Here is a 17,333-nt window from a genome sequence, read left to right on the forward strand (position 1 = left end):
TCTGTAATTACATTATTACCCTCCAATCATACTTATTATCAACTTATTATATCACTTATTACCTAATCATCTGACCCACTTCGACGTTTCCTAACTTAACCACATATTCCAACTCCCTATTGACATGATATCTTGATGAAGTTACAGGACTTCACGTTGACATGACTATATTAAGTGCATGACTCTGATATCTCTTATTAGGGATGATAGGCTTTTATTATGGTATGATATCGTCGATTTTGAGTATAATCGACTATGATATCAGTTATTAGAGACATGGGTCTCTATAGTAGTATGATATTGTCGACTTAGCCAATGTGGGTCTTTATAGTAATTATGTAATGGTCGAACAACTTTGGTTTGTATGGGTGTTGCATGGAGGTGGATGAGTTGCAACATAATAAACTTTCCCGCAATCAATGCTTTAAACAGTAAGCTATGAGATTTGTTGAAATCGTATCCCATTTAAAGCTACACATAAAAAGACAGCCCAATTTTTGTTGACTTTGCACCACAACGAAGAAGGAAAATCAATATTTGTTGACTTTCAAAAACCTAGTATTTCGGGAGGTTTTTTTCAAACAATCCGGCCGGCGTCTGAGCCGACTATGCCTGTGGTCCCTGCCTTCTACATCTGACACGTCACCCTTTCCGCCGCTGTAAATCGGAGCTTTTTCGTGCCCCCACGTGTCACCTTAACATACCCATGAACTCAGAATTTTTCTAAATCTCGTGAATGCCCTTTCCGGGACCTGCCCACGTGAAACCAAACTACACGGCGTCGTTTCTTTTTTTTTTTCCCCTTTTTTTATTTCTCGTGCTATTTATTTTTGCTTATTATTTTGTTCTTTTTTTGCATCATTATGGCGTCATAATGACGGTAGAAAAATAAAGGCAGGTATAAGCTCACAAGTTTTGGGCTCCTATTCTTCTAAAAAAAAATAAAAAATAATTAAAATATTTATTCGTTCTTAAAGGTAACCTTTAGATGAACTCAAAAAATGGAATAAGATTTAGATTCTTAATTAAATTCAATTGAAACTATCACGAGGCTAATCAACAATTCAGATAAAATAAACTTATTCACTCAGAACTATTTAAGAATATTTTATCAAATTATAAAAATAAAACTTATCATTTTAACTATAAAAACTAAATACTAATTTTATGCTTTTTTTTTTATATTTTATTGCACTTTTAATATACATACTCCGATTTATGGACCAAATGTTAAGGCTTATCAAGAACGTAATATGACTGAGTGAGTTATTTATTTTGTAAATAGTATATATATTAAAGATTTTTTTTTTTTTTTGTAATGAAAGGATATAATGTGGACACGTGTATGGCTAAGGATGGCTTGAAAGCCAATCATTCTTTTATCTTTTGATATTTAAAATTGGAAAACATAAAGAAAAGACATTAAAGTCAAAATTAGGAAACCGACCATTTCATATGATGAGATGGACTGTTGTCTGTGGATTTGAAACTGCTTTGACTTTTGACTTTCCAACGTAGGGTAGGGTAGGGCGGGGTAGGGTTGGGTAGGTTTACATATTTAACGCCGCTTTTATTTTTAACATTTTACCAAAATGTATACTTCTTTTTAACTCAAAATACAAAATCATAAAATATTTATTAAGTTTGAATTTGATACTTTTTAATTGCAAAGTATGTATTAATGCCTTAGAGATTTTTATTTAACCTGCACCGAACACGAGGAGGAATGAGAGAGGGACTAGAAAGAGATTTCTTATTGTGGGATATATGGAGCTAATTTCCCGTAAGAAATCCCTATCTCGGCCTTGCAAAAATAAATAAAAATTTTCTTGAAGATAGGAATGAAATAGGTGGTGGGTATGAGTATAGGGAAGACTTCCTCGTTTCTGTCCCACCTTATTGATATTCTAGATCTACTCGAACATAAATCAACTAGTTAAAATAACAATTTCAGAGACACGTGCACAAACTTAGAGATATAGAACGAGTGATGATATTCTTATGTATATAACTAAAATAAGCCATATTGCAATCAAATACGCCGAAAAGGGTAGAAGAATATAACATCATTCTTCTTCAATACTATCAAAAGTCTATTTTATTTGATTGTATAAAACTAAATAGTAAGCCTACTTAACATTTAATATGATATCATTTCAATAGTTGTTGCTATTTATATATATCTAAAATTTCACAGCAATATACTTCTACAATTATGTTATTTTAAAAATGATTTAATGATTTAATGAAGACCGGATTAAAATTATTTTTTGAATATTAAAAGAAATTTTGTTTCAAATATACTTGTTTAGAAAAGTGACAAATAATACTAAAAAATAAAAAATAACACAATAATGGATAACTGCATTTATTTCAGTGAGGAAAACATCGCTTTCCTTCAAATGGGTTTCAGAGTTACCCTCATGCTACGGCCACTTCCTCTTTTGACTCCCAACTTCATCAATAATTAAAACCAAAATTAAATCACAGATTTAATTTTTTTTAATTTCTAAATTTTTTTATTATGATTTTATCTAATTAAATAATTAAGTAAACAGTAGATGTCAACCTAACTAATGTATTTTGAATGGGTAATTAAATAGAAATACCCAAAGCATCAAAAAGAATATTTGTAATCAATTTATTTAAAATAAATAAATAAAGTAACAGTGAGTGGTTTGGTTGTCTTCCTCTCCTTCATGCCCTCGTTTATGGGTAAGTTTGACTGTAGCAGTGACTTAGCCGTCGTTTCATCACCGACGCCACTTGTAATTACACGTGGAGCTGTCTAATTGGGCCGTTTTTTCTTCCACATTGACTGTCACTTTTCATGATTTATAACCAACATCAGGCCATCTCATATGTAATTACAATCATCGTTGAATCATATTAAAATAATAACATTGTTAAGAGATACGTTGATTGATAATAAAAGTAATTCATTATGACATCATGAGGTTCTCATCCACCACATCCATCTCCAATCCAATAGCCAAAGGAAGATGTTGGATGCAAATACAATAACAATCATATGCTTGTTGGTTTAAAATGACAGGAAAAGGGTAGAGCTGAGTGTACCTTGAACCCCAGATAATCGGATTTCGGCATTCGAGCGGTTTCTTTCTTTTGTGTATGAATGTGTGAAGCTGACACTGGTGGCTAATCTTTCCAGCTCTCCTTATTCAACCGTCGTGAGGCGAGGCCCATCGACGAACGACTTGGAGTAACAGGCAGGGAAGGTTTGTGTGGCGTGTCATCATCCCAATTGTCATCCCAACTGTTTTCCCATCCGTCGTTATTGTCAGCAACGGATTTACCTCCAATGGAAATAGGGAGCTCCATGTCCAGCCTTTGGTATTTAGAGTTGCTACTAGCAAAACTTTTACGACGAATGCTAATGAACACTGAAGCAGCTGCAATTGTCAGAATTACAGAAAAAGCTAAAAATGCAATAATAGGTGGCTTTGCCAGGTAGCTGAACCGTGGGGACTTGGGAAGATCATCAGAATCTTTGGCAATATTGCGTTCAACAAGATCCCTAAAATCAAGACTACAACGGCCGCTACCTGCAGTCAGAATGATCACCTTTCCATCTCCACCATTGCTGACTGAAACTTTTACCTACATAATTTGATTACTTGGATGTGTATATTAAGATGAAACTCTAGCACATATATCTTACAATTAACTAAACAAATTCTACAAGAATCTAAATTATGTACTTTGAAGACATTATGTAACATGATCAAAGATATAGATGTGATCAATTATTGGATTCAAATATCAGGATAATTTGTCGACTATTTATTCGATGTTAGCTGGATTGTCAGAGAAGCATGAGACCAGTCTGACATAAAAAAATGTATACAAAGTTCTGGTTATTCTGACCGACGGGGTAACTGGTGCAAGAGGCAAACCAAGTTATCATTATCTTCTTTAATGTGTCAGAGATAATAGAAGAGTCTTGTACAAAGTTCTTTAATGTCATTTTCAACGAAAGTGTAGTACAAAGAATTTTCACCATGTCTTCTTCCCCTCAAATTACTATATGTCCTGCGCCATAATTCACTCTTAAGCTTGTCTCGCAGTTTAGCCAATGTTCTAAGGTTAAGTGCCCTACCCACAATTACAATGCCTGGATTGGAGAGATAGCTTGGTATTTTGGAAGTTCAGATACAAGAACGATCATCACAATACCTAATGTTAATGTCCTTGGCAGTTTAGGGAGGATGTCTTATCATCCGTCTTTTTTTTACTTAAAGAAAAAACAATTGGGTGCATGAAAATTTGACATATTAACGGAGTGAAAGACCCAGCAATAAGTATAAAGGAAGACATGATCGGGGGTTGGTTAGTCGTTAATCTTTTCATTAAAATAACAATCATCTAACTTAAACAGCTAATTATTTAAGGTTTAGTATTCTGAAGCATCAAATGTAAGGGTCAAATACCTTTTTATCTTCTTTCTCTTGAAGTCGAACTTCACTCTGCTCCAGATGAACAAAATCGGGCGCAGAAATTTTCACAGTAAGAGGACCTGTTCCCTTGTTCTGGATTAGCAACGAAAGTTGAGGAGATTCTGCAACATTGTATACATACAAGAACTTGAAAATATACATCTATAAATAGATATGATTCATAATCTAAGATCTTTACTGTGATGGAGTGCACTAAGAAAAGGCAAATACAGCTGCAAGATGTTAGGTTCATGGATAGTAAGAATATGTAAATTTCAATATGTAGCAAGCCCATTATTTTATCCCAAAAAGTCCAAAACCAATATTCTTAACATACATTTAGGATTCAATACACAGAAACCCCAATCCTTTAGAGATCAGATTTGATATTGCCCTAGATATCAATTGGTTGATGCACATTCATTGTGGGTACCCAGATGCCAATTAGTTGAAGGAAATTGTTAGACGAACACGACTCTCCACAATGGTATGATATTGTCCACTTTGAGCATAAGCTCTCATGACTTTGCTTTGGGCTTCCCCAAAAGGCCTCACCCCAATGGAGTTAGTATTCCTCACTTATAAACCCATGATCACACCCTAAATTAGTCGATATGGGACTTCCATCATCCAACAGAAATCACATCCAAATTCGAAAGATTTTAGTTGGCTAGATAAAATTGGTTATTATTCAGATTAGAAGTTGGATTGGAAAATGATTCACAAAGGAAAACATTGAAAGAGAACTATCAATCACCACCTTTAACAAGTCCATCTATGCTTTTGGGTTGAACTCCATGGAACTTGAAGCAAAAAAGTTCTCCTAAGACTTCTATCCATATCCATAATTGTGCGAAATGATGCAGCTAATTTAAGATTAGGGCAAATTCATGGCCAAACAAGCGAATTCATCCTAAAATTAAGAGAAAACTCTCTAGAACAAAGTTCTATATTTCAAGTATGATTTCAAAACATCCTTTACAAATCTCACAAGTTGCTATTTATTAAAGAAAATAAAACAAATAACTCTTTAAATCCATAATACTAATTAAGCACTAATTAATCTAAAGTAATGTTAACTATCCAACGACTCATCCTACATCATTAAAGTCCTAACTCAACTCTACCTTGAACCCTTGGAATTTTACCAGGTGTTGAAAGTCCAAATAGAATAATAACTATGAATATTCTGTAAAAGAAAATCTGTAACTTTTAAAATTGGGGGGAATTAGAACAATAGTTGGTGTCTAACGCTAAAGTTATGCTGTGATTAAGATTATATAGCTCCTATCCCACCTAGCAAGCCCCACATTTTAAATCAAGAACATGGGAACCTACTTAAATCATAATCACATATTCAGACTAGGGATATAAAACAAGAGCAAAATTTCAGAGAGATTAAAGAACGACCACTTGCAGAAATATATGGGGCAAAAAGCATTAGAATAGTTACAAAAAACAGCTGAGAATGCCATATTAGAACGAAAATTAAACTCAAATTCTTATAAATGCATACCATTTCCTGGAACTCGTAAGCAAGCAACAAACTTATTTCCCTCATCAGTGCACTTATTTGATGAACCACAATCCTCACCCGAAGAGCCATCCTTTGTTTTCAATGCTGAAGTTACCAAATTGCCGTCCTTCCCACTATTCTTAGACGCTTCCTTCGAAGCTGAATTATCTAATGGCTTCCCCTTCTCTTTCTCTCCCTTATTCTTTCCTTTCTCAACTAAACCACCGTCACTCTTTACTTTATTTGCACCTTCTTCCGATGTTGTTTCACTTTCAGGATCCTTCTTAATTGTATCCCCGCTGCTCTTAACATCCCCCTTTGAGATGCTTACTTGGTGTTCATCCTCCTTTTCCTTACCAGCAGAAATAGAATTAAGAACCTTATTAGAACCAGTGTCCTTGCTTGCATCGTTTACTTTATTCACTGTTTTTGAATCTAGACTGGAGTTCGCAGTTTCTTCCACCTACATTCAAATTCATCGAGATGCTAAACAGAAATGGTATATTCAATCCTACAAAATCGAAGTGAACCTCTCGCACCTTGGAATCAACGAAGCTGCAGTAAAAAATTAGCAACACCAAAAAGAATCCAACCGAAATGCGAAACAGAGTCTTCATAACGTCAAAGGTAAAAGAACAACAAGATCTCTTCCCTTTGCACCAACATCAAACCATAGTTCCTAGAAACAGAAACTAAAGTAAAATCATCAAACACCATGGGTCAGCTAAGTAACTAGTAACTAGAAACTAAAATCTACAAGAAAAGATGGAGAGAGTAAGTTGGAATCAGCGGAGCAAACTAAGACATAGCTCACCAAATTGAAGTCGGCCAAATGATTCCATGGCTTCGTTCGATGATCCATAAGCACTCACCCTCTGCTTCTGAAAGAAGCAAGGAAGAAAGGTGAAGGAGCTCGATCGTAGGGCTCAAGTTCAACTGCAATTTGAAAAGTATCTGAAGAACGCAAAGCGAAAATGGCTTCCACTGAAGTCAATGCTCACAAATGGAAGCCCATTTTCGGCCCAATTGTAAATATCACAAGTGGGCTTTACATGGAATCCCATTTTCGGCCCAATTGTAAATATCACAAGTGGGCTTTACATGGAATCCCATTTTCGGCCCAATTGTAAATATCACAAGTGGGCTTTACAGAGTCTGTGATGGGCTGCCAAAATACTTGCAACGTTTCCAAAGTTTTTCATAATATTAAAAATTATTATTTTTATTTCGATTTTACCCTTCCAGTGGGCTTTACAGAGTCTGTGATTGGGCTGTCTTGAACTGAGAGAAAAAATCAAAACATCCAGCGGCTGTGACTGTGACACAAGGCTGTGAAACGGCGGTTTCATCTTTCGTCACCACGTGGCGTTGTTTAATTGGTGGTGCTGCATGGAGCACGTGCACTGAACAGTATCATTTCTTGTAAGCTTGAGAAGTCGAGAGAACATCACGTGGAGGGCCCCACTCCTTACTGACAGAATGCACGTGCTTTCACATTATCGTAATTTGATGGTCCATTTAGAATGAAACACGTGTCAACACATCCCCATGCAACGGCGCTCCAACACTACCTTTGTGACTCCTGTAAATGACACGTATGAAAATTGTTTTTCTTAATTAGTAAAAAAAAAAAAAGACTTCTTTTTTAACGGCGTTCCTTTCAGTTCTGACAAATAGAAGCCATTGCGTAATTTGGCTGTTCCCGTCCGCCGACGGAACGCGACAAGCAACCCATCCTAAGCCGCCACGTGTGTCACGCCCCCTGTAATTAGCTAAATTTACAAAGATGACCCTTTTCCCCAAAATTTCGGATACCCTATTTTTAATTTTATTTAACTTAAAAGGCAGAATTGCAATAAATATAATTATGTGGGCTGTACTGCAATTAACAGCCCAAAAATTAGCTTCCCCACTCACTCGGTGACGTGTATTATTTGAGTTTCATTTTCAATAAATTATATTATAGGATCAAGGATAAGAAAATTATTGAATGTAATTAGTATTAATATCTATCCAATTAATAAATTATTTACATCCTAATTTTTATTCTCATGGGCATTCTCGGCATTTCCTTATAATTTCTATTTTTTATAATGTATTGTTATGGAATGAACTTTCTACCAAGTATCTCACTTTACAAAGATCTGCCAATATATTTGCTAATAATTTAATAGTTAAAATACCATTTTGTCCTTTTATTTTTTTAGTTTTATTTTAGTCTATATCGTTCAAAAGTCTAATTTTAAATATTTAAAAAATATATAATAAATCTTAAAATATACTAAACTATTATCTCGACTAAATTTAATTATTTTACTTAATAAATATTTTTGGTACTCACTGGTATACAAATTTTCACTAATTTATTTGATCTATTTATAATTTAATAGGTAAATATGAGGCTAATTAAAAATTAATTATATTTTTAATGGGGGGCAGAAAAGGAAAAGAAAATTAGTTGTTGTGGGGAAGCATCCAATTCCTTTATTGGGTTTCTGGTTTTATTTATTTATTTATTTATTTATTGTTATAATAAAGAACCACACCTTCCATGTTTCCACCACGCTAAATTCCAACCAGACCCACAATCGTCACTGTTTTTATTATTTCCCCTACCCTTTAGGTCCCATTATCGTGTATCATGATTTATGAACTTCTTTTATCATAATCATATATATATATATATATATATAGAAATAAATATGGAGGTGAAATTACTATTATTAGACGGAGGAAGTTGACATATTTAAATATACGCTAAATATATATGTTATTTTCAACTCTCTTAATTACTCACAAACTTAATATTAACTTAAGTTTTAGAAGGCGTGGATTTGAACCGACTCATACACAACTTTAAATTTGGCTGATATAAGTCTATAACTACACTCACCTTGTTCAATTAGATCCAAAACACTCCATAACACTTGTTATTGTAACTCATATAGATACAAAAAAATTGACCATTACCCACTTTTGGGCTCTTAGTTTGTACTTTTCTTATACATCTATGAATACCCAATTGATATTCGATTTATTTTTAGGCCACGAAGAACGAGAGAGGGAAACGGGTCAAAGGAGTCAAAGTGATATTAGAAAATGTAACTTAATTTTTTTAGTTTGAGAATTTGAACTTTTAATTTTAAGAGAATAAGTACCTGAAGTATATCTTATATAACTTCATATTTGATCTCTGTATCCACCCATGTAATTTAAAAGAAAAAATGTAAACATACAATTGAAGGATTTGAAAATGTAAAAAAATTATGCAAAATGCGCATAAATTTCTAAAAATTAAAATTTTTACGTGCAACGTAGTTTTTAACCCTTTAAAAAATTTTGCACTTATTTAAACAAACAGAAACAAGAAAGTAAGATGAGCCGAGAAATGGGTAGGGCTAAAATAGGAAATATAATCCTTGTTTCTGACCGCATCTAGTTAGCTAGGATAAATTTTTTTCCCCTCGGTCTCTAATTCCTAATTTCTTTCATAATTGATCCTATGAGTTAAATTAACATCTATAGTTTTCGTTGCTTACCATGGCTAATTATTATTATTTTTTTAAAAATAATTGTGGTATGGCATTTTGAAGAGTCGATATTGCGGCATGCAATAATAAGTGCTACCATTGACCATTGTTACTTCCAAGACATAGGCATGGGATGTAGAGTATTAAAGGCACTGCCAAATAAAGACTCCTTCAATTATTATTTAAATAATTATTTGGTGAAGCATGCATTTTATTATTTAACCAAAAATATTATTTTCTTTTTTAAATGATATTGTCGTTGACTCGGTCAACCTATTCTCACTCAAAAAAATAAAATGTGGAACATTTTTCAAATATTAATTATTACATTTTTTTTATTCTATTAAAAATAAGAAAAATTATATTTTTTAACTCACTAAATTTGAAATAATTTTACATAGGGCTTCGATTTCAATTATTTCGTTACCGATTTAAATAGAAATACAATTTTTTAATTTTTTATTTATGATTTAGTGGAAAATATCTTATAAATAGGGGTTAGTATGAAAATGAAATAAAGGCATATACATGAAATTTGAAATTTGAAATTAATATTTAAGTTTGAAAAAATAATGCATTTTAATAAAATTTTATTATTAATAATATTTAGAAGAAAAAAAGAAACTCCGGAAATATTTGTCGGGTCGGATGGGGCCCGCTGCATTAAAAAAGTACTTGTGCTCTATCATTCCCCAAGAAGTAACATGGCACGTATCTTTTTTCAAATCCCTCTGGGCCCCACCCGGCTTTTCATCACGCGCCTGTGGACTCTCACGCGCATCGCCCTATTTTTCTCTCCAAATGTTTGGGATTTACTTTTAGGGTTTCAAACTTTTCATGAAATTACCTAACATAATAATATTTTATATCTATCTTTAATCATTTTAAAATGAATTTAACTAAATAATAATGTGTTAACCATATAACAATGGGTTTTATTTAAATAATATTGTTCGGAGCATTTTATTCACCAGTCATCGCTTAAAATAATATTTTGAGTACTTCCGTTTATTACTTTTTGAGAAGCCGTTGAACTAAATCACTGTGTACACAAGTCTAGTTCATTGCATTTTGTAAAAGCTCGTTTTGGGGACATTGAAGTCTATTTTGCATTCGAGAAGTATTCTCTACCCTTCAAGTCTAAGGTACGCCGACCCACAATCTCTTGGCATAGCAAACGGTGAGATCTTACATCGATTGGAGAGGATAACGTGTGCCAGCGAATACGTTGGTCACCAAAGGGAGAAGATTGTGAGACTCCACATCGGTTGGGAGGAGAACGAAACATTCTTTATACGAGTGTAAAATCATTTCCTAGAAATCATAAAGAGAAATTCGAAAAGGAAAGCCCGAATAGCACAATATTTGCTAACAGCATGTTTGAACTGTTACACAAACTTTTAAGCTACTCATAAAACCGCATAGGTATACACGTGTCTACGCCGATGCATTACATGTCGGCCTATAAACACCTTTTGGCGGTAAAAACTGTTTGAAGTATCAAAACTTTAATGGCATCCATAGTTGGTTGACATTTAATTTATATTCTCACATATCTTTTCTTTTTAATATTCAGATTCCAAAATAAACGACCCTATTAAAAAAATAAAAAGGGAGTTAAAAACCCTTTAGCATTTACCACGTGGCAATTTTAAAAAAAATAAAAATAAATAAATAATCCCATAGCCTTGGGGATAGAGCTCTAGGATTCTCAAACGAAACTTCATTTTGAAACCAACCACCACTTTTTTTTTCTTTTTTCTCGAGACCATAAAATCAATTTATTTTAATATTAAAATTTTAGTTAAAAAAAAAAAAATAATAAATTTGAATACTAAAAACAGCCTCCGACAACGGGTAAAAGTAGCGGCAGAAATGGCCGCCGAGACCGTCACACAACCGGCGCCAACCAGTCATCACGGGAGGTTGCCGTTTTCACACTAGTTGACGTGTCAGGTGATCCTGTTTTTGTTTAATTAAAATAGTATTAAATTAAATAATGCATAATTAGAAAAATATTAATAGCCCTCCTTAACTATTATTTCTTGGAGACCGTTGATTGCGGTTGGGAATAAAGCAATCTGACAAGCACCGATCTTTTTGACCGTATCTTCTTTTGTCATTTTCCTTCTTTGCCCTTCTTTAAATTCTTTTCAACTCTTTTTTAAAAACAAATTTATTTCAAGAGAGAAAAAAAGTAAAAAAAATAATTATTGAAGTATTAAAATGGTAACATTTAAATTTAATTAAAAAAAATAAAAGTTTATAGCATTTGGAAGAATAAATGCATGGTTTTGCACATGAATTGGGACCACATAAATTAGACAAAATTAGATACGTGGCATGTTAAATTAGGAACCATAACAATAATTAAAGTTTAGGTTCCTTTAATAGAATATTAAACATTATTTAGTTAGGTATATATTTCTTATTTTTCAGTTAACTTAAATAATTTTTTTTTAATATGAATAGATCAATTAATTAATTAATGATTAAAGGTAACTATTTACTGATTGCATAAATAAAATTGACATTTAGTTTAACAATATTTAAAGTATGATTAATGGTAACATATTAAAATTCAGGCGGACTTTATTATTTGATTGGCCTAAAATTGGCTACTCTAGTATAAAAAATATAATAAATAAAATAAAATAAGACGAAAATATTTTTGAACCCGACCCGAAAAAGTGGATGCATTCAAAAGAGCTGTGGACCATATAATTGTATATTTACTTAAAGTTGTACTTTCATTTTTAGATATATATTTAAATGCCTTAATTTTAATTTTAATTTTTAAACATTTTACTTAAAGATAAACAAATTTTCTTTTTCGAAAATTGAAACAAATTAAATTAAAATTTTATTTATTTAATTATACTGTTAATTGTAGAAAGTATTGACCGAGGAACATAGAAAAGTCTCAAAATTATTAAATTATTATTTAAGTGTAAAATAAAAAAAATAAATGAACAAATTAGTATGGTTATTATTATATTATTTTTGTGCTGTTGTCGGTGGAGTTGTATAATATTAACCAATAAAGAGAGAAAAAAAAAATACAATAAATGTGAATAAAAAAAGAAAAATAAAAATAAACTGAGGGATTGAGAAGTGCTGATTTGTCGGGTTGTCGGGCCATCGAATCCTGAAAACAGGCCACCCTTCGTGCCCGGAAGATAATGTTGAAATTACGATAATACCCTTTTATTTAAGTTTTGATACCAATTTCTCCAAATATTTTGTTTTTTTTTTTTTTTGATAATTTACACTTCTATTTTGAAATTTTTAGTAACGATTATTTAAAAATAATTATGATGTGTATTTTTAAATTGTTTTTTTTAATTAACACCAATATCTATTATAAATAAATAAATAGAACAAAGAATTTATTTTTGAGAAATGTTAAATAAAACATTGCATTATTAAAGCTACTAGTGGTAAGTGAATTAAGAAAAAAAGTTAATTGGAATTTTAAAATCCGTTTAATTTTTAAAAGAAAAAAATAATAATTTGCCATTTTTGCCCCTGTAGGGGTCCTTCCCAGTTCCCTCCAAGCTTATTTAGTGCCCCCATCTTCTTCTTCCACTCCGCACACTGCCCTTCTCTCCGCCTCTCTCTCTCTCTCTCTCTCTCTCTCTCTCTCTCTTCCCCTTTTGGGGTCCTCCCGCCGGCATTGCCATTTCCCCCTCCGATTCCTTGAAATGGAGAGTTCCATCTCAGCCATTGCTCTGCTTCTGGTAATTTTGGTCCCCTGTGCCCTAGGCGGCCATGACTACGGTCAAGCTCTAAGCAAGAGCATTCTATTCTTCGAAGCTCAGAGATCCGGCTACCTTCCTCACAATCAGCGCGTCAATTGGCGCTCCAATTCCGGCCTGCAAGACGGCAAGGCTAGCGGGGTAATGCCTTCTATTTCAAACTCTGTTTGGTTAATGAGAAAATTGATGTGTGGAATTTTCTCGGGAAAGTGATTTGGGGGTTTTTTGTTTGGTGTAGGTGGATCTGGTTGGAGGATATTACGACGCCGGCGACAATGTGAAGTTCGGACTGCCGATGGCATTCACGGTGACGATGATGAGTTGGAGCATTATTGAATACGGGAAGCAAATGGCTGCCAATGGCGAACTTGGTCATGCCCTAGACGCCGTCAAATGGGGCACCGATTACCTCATCAAAGCCCACCCAGAACCCAATGTTCTTTATGGAGAGGTACCCTTACCTTCCTTTTCTTTTGAAATTATAGTTCATATTGTTCTTGAATTCACGCTTTGTTCTTTTATGTTTTACTGATCACTACACTAATTTGTTATTAATTATAACTAATGCATCACTAATTTTGACTAATACTGGGAATTAAACAAACATTAAATTCTAAATATTTGTGATTGGTTGGTTTATTTATTGGAATTATTTTGAATGGGAAATTATTAGGTGGGAGATGGTAACACAGACCACTACTGCTGGCAGCGGCCGGAGGACATGACGACGGACCGACGGGCTTACAAGATCGACCCGAGTAATCCCGGGTCGGATCTTGCCGGAGAAACCGCCGCCGCTATGGCCGCCGCCTCCCTCGTCTTCCGCCACTACAACCCCGCCTATGCTAACGAGCTTCTCTCCCATGCCCGCCAGGTTACCCAATTGAATAATCATTTTATTTTATTTTATTTTTTAAGATTAAAAATTTTACAATTTTGAAGTGTGAGCTATACCCAACGGCGCATGATAGTAAAACTACCGCAATTAATAGGTTTATTTATTGCGTCATTAAATGCTGATTTTATTGATATATATATATAAATATAAAGTATCGTGTTCTCAGAAATAAATATTTAGTTGAAGAATAATTATTGGCACAAATTCCATAAATTGAGTGATGTGATACAAGTGTCGGTGGTGTGAAATTACGAAAATGCCATTGAGATAATTTAATTTTAATTTTTATTATCTTTCAGCTGTTCGAGTTTGCGGACAAATACAGAGGGAAATACGACAGCAGCATCACTGTCGCGCAGAAGTACTATCGTTCTGTTAGTGGCTACAATGTGCGTATCATCCTCTTTTTTTGGGCCTGCATGGGCCACCTCAATTTGGGCCTAATTACACCAAGCCATTACTAATGGGCTTCTCCAGAGCCCATTACTAACTGACTATCATCACTCACGTGTCTAGATTGAATTTGCAGGATGAGTTACTGTGGGCAGCTGCATGGCTGTATGAGGCAACAAACAACCAATATTACTTGAATTACCTTGGAGAAAATGGGGACTCCATGGGAGGAACAGGTTGGAGCATGACTGAATTTGGCTGGGATGTCAAATATGCTGGTGTCCAAACCCTTGTCGCCAAGGTTTGTTCTTTTAATTTTAAAGATTTTCCGAAGATTGCTGGAATAGTGTTAGGAATCACGACCATCCACAATAATATGATATTGTTTACTTTTAGATTTACCAAAAGGTCTTATACAAATGAAGATAGTATTCCTAATGAATCCATGGATTCCTTAATTAGCCGACGTGGGACTCCTCTCCCAACAATTCTCAACAATCCCCCTCGAACAAAATACACCATAGAGCCTCTTCTGAGGCGTATGGAGCCCTCGAACAGTATCTCCTTAATCGAGGCTCAACTCATTCTTTAGAGCCCTCGAACAAAGTACACAATTTGTTCAACACTTCAGTCACTTTTGACTCTAAAGATGGGTTTATTTTGGACTTCTCCAAAGACCTACCAATGATGATTGTATTTACTAATAAACCCATAATTCCCTTAATTGTGGACTGTTCTCCCAATAATTGTCAAAAACAGAAACTTATAAGAGTGATTTGGGTGTTTGTGATGGCAGTTCTTGTTGCAAGGAAGAGCGGCTCACCACGGGCCGGTGTTCGAGAGGTACAAGGACAAGGCTGAAAATTTCTTGTGCTCTTGCATGAAGAAAGGTACTCGCAATGTTCAGACCACGCCCGCCGGTCTTATTTTCCGACAGAGATGGAACAATATGCAGTTTGTTACTAGTGCTGCCTTCCTCGCCACCGTCTACTCCGACTATCTTTCTTCTGCCGGCGCTAATTTGAGGTGCGCCGCCGGTAGTGTCCAGCCTTCCGAGCTTCTTCGCTTTGCACAATCTCAGGTACCTATTATTCATCAAATGAGAAAAGGGTCATCATTATTAAACCAGATGGAATGTCTGTTTAATTTAAAATTCTAATTGAAACAGGTGGATTACATCCTTGGGGACAATCCGAGGGCTACGAGTTACATGGTGGGGTATGGAAACAATTACCCACGACAAGTGCACCACAGGGGATCTTCCATTGTTTCCATCAAGGTCAATTCTGCCTTTGTCAGCTGCAGGGGTGGCTATGCCACATGGTATGGCAGAAAGGGAAGCGACCCCAACCTTCTCACCGGTGCTCTTGTGGGTGGGCCTGATGCCTACGACAACTTTGCTGATGAAAGGGACAATTATGAGCAGACTGAGCCTGCTACTTATAACAATGCTCCAATTCTTGGCATTTTGGCCAGACTCAGTGGTGGGCATAGTGGCTACAATCAGCTCCTTCCAGGTACTAATCTTATTATGATCATTTGGTTTCTCTTGAAGCATTTTCATGTATAATCATGGCACTCATCATCATTCTGTTCTTTCTCCAGTGCTTCTTCCTCCACTTAATCATCCAGACCCATCTGCATACCCCAAAACACTTCCATCTCCAGGTATGATTACTTTATAAAGACCAGCCAATCTTTATTGATCATAGGAGGCAAAAATTTGACTGAAGAACTTGTTTTGCAGTGTCATCTTCTACCCCGATTACCGTAGAGCAAAAGATGACGACTTCCTGGACTGCTAAAGGAAATACATACTATAGATACTCTACAAAAGTGACCAATAAGTCATCAAAAACTCTCAAAGACCTGAAACTTACAATATCCAAACTTTATGGCCCTCTTTGGGGGCTGGAGAAATCTGGAGAATCATATGTCTTCCCATCGTGGCTCAACTCATTAGCTGCAGGAGAAAGCCTTGAATTTGTGTACATTCACACTACTTCTCCAGCCAACATCTCAGTTTCCAGCTACACTCTCTCCTAAATTGGAGGAAGATTATTAGAAACCAAACCAAGAAGATACAGCATACAACAAGCTTTTGGAGTTCATGGAGTGGTGTAAGACATGTGCAGTTATAGATAGTGAGGTCGCATCGGTTTCTTTCTCGTCGTTTTTTTCAGAAGAAAGTCAACATTTACGCGTGATACGGATTTGCCTAGGTTTTTTAGATGCAAATCGGCCAAATAATGGCGCTGAAGTTGGGGAAGAAAGGAGAGAAGAGAGTTTGAAATGGTGCTCATCCTCTTTCTCCACCTCTTCAACGCTTTATAGACAGAATGAATAGCTGAGAGTGTAAGAGAAGCAACAAAAACATGGCTTCTCGAAGGATTTGCAAGAGAGTTCTCTTTTCTTTCATTGTACTTTTGAAGTAGCTTTGTGTAACTTTTAGATGTGTGTTCTGCAACATTTTCTTCATTCACACTCAAATATAGTTTGTGAAACATGGTGTGCTTTTGCTTATCTTGTTTTCAAGGTGTTGTAAATCATCACTATACCTTAAAAAAAACAAAAAAAACTCTCAAATGAACATACATATACAAGCATATATGGAGGTGATGAAACAAGAAATACCTTTCTTTCTTCCCTCTGTTATCTGCCTGAAATGAAGAAATGAAGACCTGCAAGGAAACTCTTCTACCGATGGTCAATTTTAGCACAATTCAATTGATCTAAGCATATCCAATAAATCAAATATTCGAAGACTATGTCTTAGTCTAT

At 34.7% G+C, this 17,333-nt stretch overlaps 2 protein-coding genes across 3 annotated transcripts; one reads left to right on the plus strand and one right to left on the minus strand.

Moving 5' to 3' along the window:
• Positions 1-2,619: 2,619 nt before the first annotated feature.
• LOC111437524 lies at positions 2,620-6,929 on the minus strand. 2 transcript variants are annotated; one of them, XM_023075527.1, is made up of 5 exons: positions 6,788-6,929; positions 6,513-6,665; positions 5,974-6,436; positions 4,452-4,579; positions 2,620-3,621 (listed from the first exon to the last, which is right to left on the minus strand). In XM_023075527.1, the coding sequence occupies exons 2-5, from the start codon at positions 6,588-6,590 to the stop codon at positions 3,160-3,162; spliced, it is 1,131 nt and encodes a 376-aa protein (XP_022931295.1). In that variant the 5' UTR covers positions 6,591-6,665; positions 6,788-6,929; the 3' UTR covers positions 2,620-3,159. The 2 variants fall into 2 exon arrangements, with proteins under 2 accessions (XP_022931295.1, XP_022931296.1); XM_023075528.1 differs by having other exon boundaries at positions 6,513-6,652; positions 6,788-6,927.
• Positions 6,930-13,081: 6,152 nt separating this feature from the next.
• On the plus strand, positions 13,082-17,075 carry LOC111437523 (endoglucanase 6-like). The gene is made up of 9 exons (XM_023075525.1): positions 13,082-13,402; positions 13,500-13,712; positions 13,935-14,135; positions 14,459-14,548; positions 14,689-14,853; positions 15,349-15,633; positions 15,721-16,069; positions 16,158-16,220; positions 16,300-17,075. The coding sequence occupies exons 1-9, from the start codon at positions 13,208-13,210 to the stop codon at positions 16,596-16,598; spliced, it is 1,860 nt and encodes a 619-aa protein (XP_022931293.1). The 5' UTR covers positions 13,082-13,207; the 3' UTR covers positions 16,599-17,075.
• The last annotated feature ends 258 nt before the right edge of the window (positions 17,076-17,333 follow it).

Source organism: Cucurbita moschata, unplaced genomic scaffold (genome assembly GCF_002738365.1).
Source record: "Cucurbita moschata cultivar Rifu unplaced genomic scaffold, Cmos_1.0 Cmo_Scf00064, whole genome shotgun sequence".
Lineage (NCBI taxonomy): Eukaryota > Viridiplantae > Streptophyta > Magnoliopsida > Cucurbitales > Cucurbitaceae > Cucurbita > Cucurbita moschata.

Bases quoted from the DNA above. Each gene is read 5' to 3' on its own strand.
- LOC111437524 (XM_023075527.1), bottom strand. From the start codon at position 6,590: ATGAAGACTCTGTTTCGCATTTCGGTTGGATTCTTTTTGGTGTTGCTA. The intron at 6,437-6,512 runs GTGCGAGAGGTT...ATTTGAATGTAG, and splicing joins GCAGCTTCGTTGATTCCAAG to GTGGAAGAAACTGCGAACTC. The intron at 3,622-4,451 runs GTATTTGACCCT...CAAATTATGTAG, and splicing joins AAGAGAAAGAAGATAAAAAG to GTAAAAGTTTCAGTCAGCAA.
- LOC111437523 (XM_023075525.1), top strand. From the start codon at position 13,208: ATGGAGAGTTCCATCTCAGCCATTGCTCTGCTTCTGGTAATTTTGGTC. The intron at 13,713-13,934 runs GTACCCTTACCT...GGAAATTATTAG, and splicing joins CCAATGTTCTTTATGGAGAG to GTGGGAGATGGTAACACAGA. The intron at 15,634-15,720 runs GTACCTATTATT...TAATTGAAACAG, and splicing joins TTCGCTTTGCACAATCTCAG to GTGGATTACATCCTTGGGGA.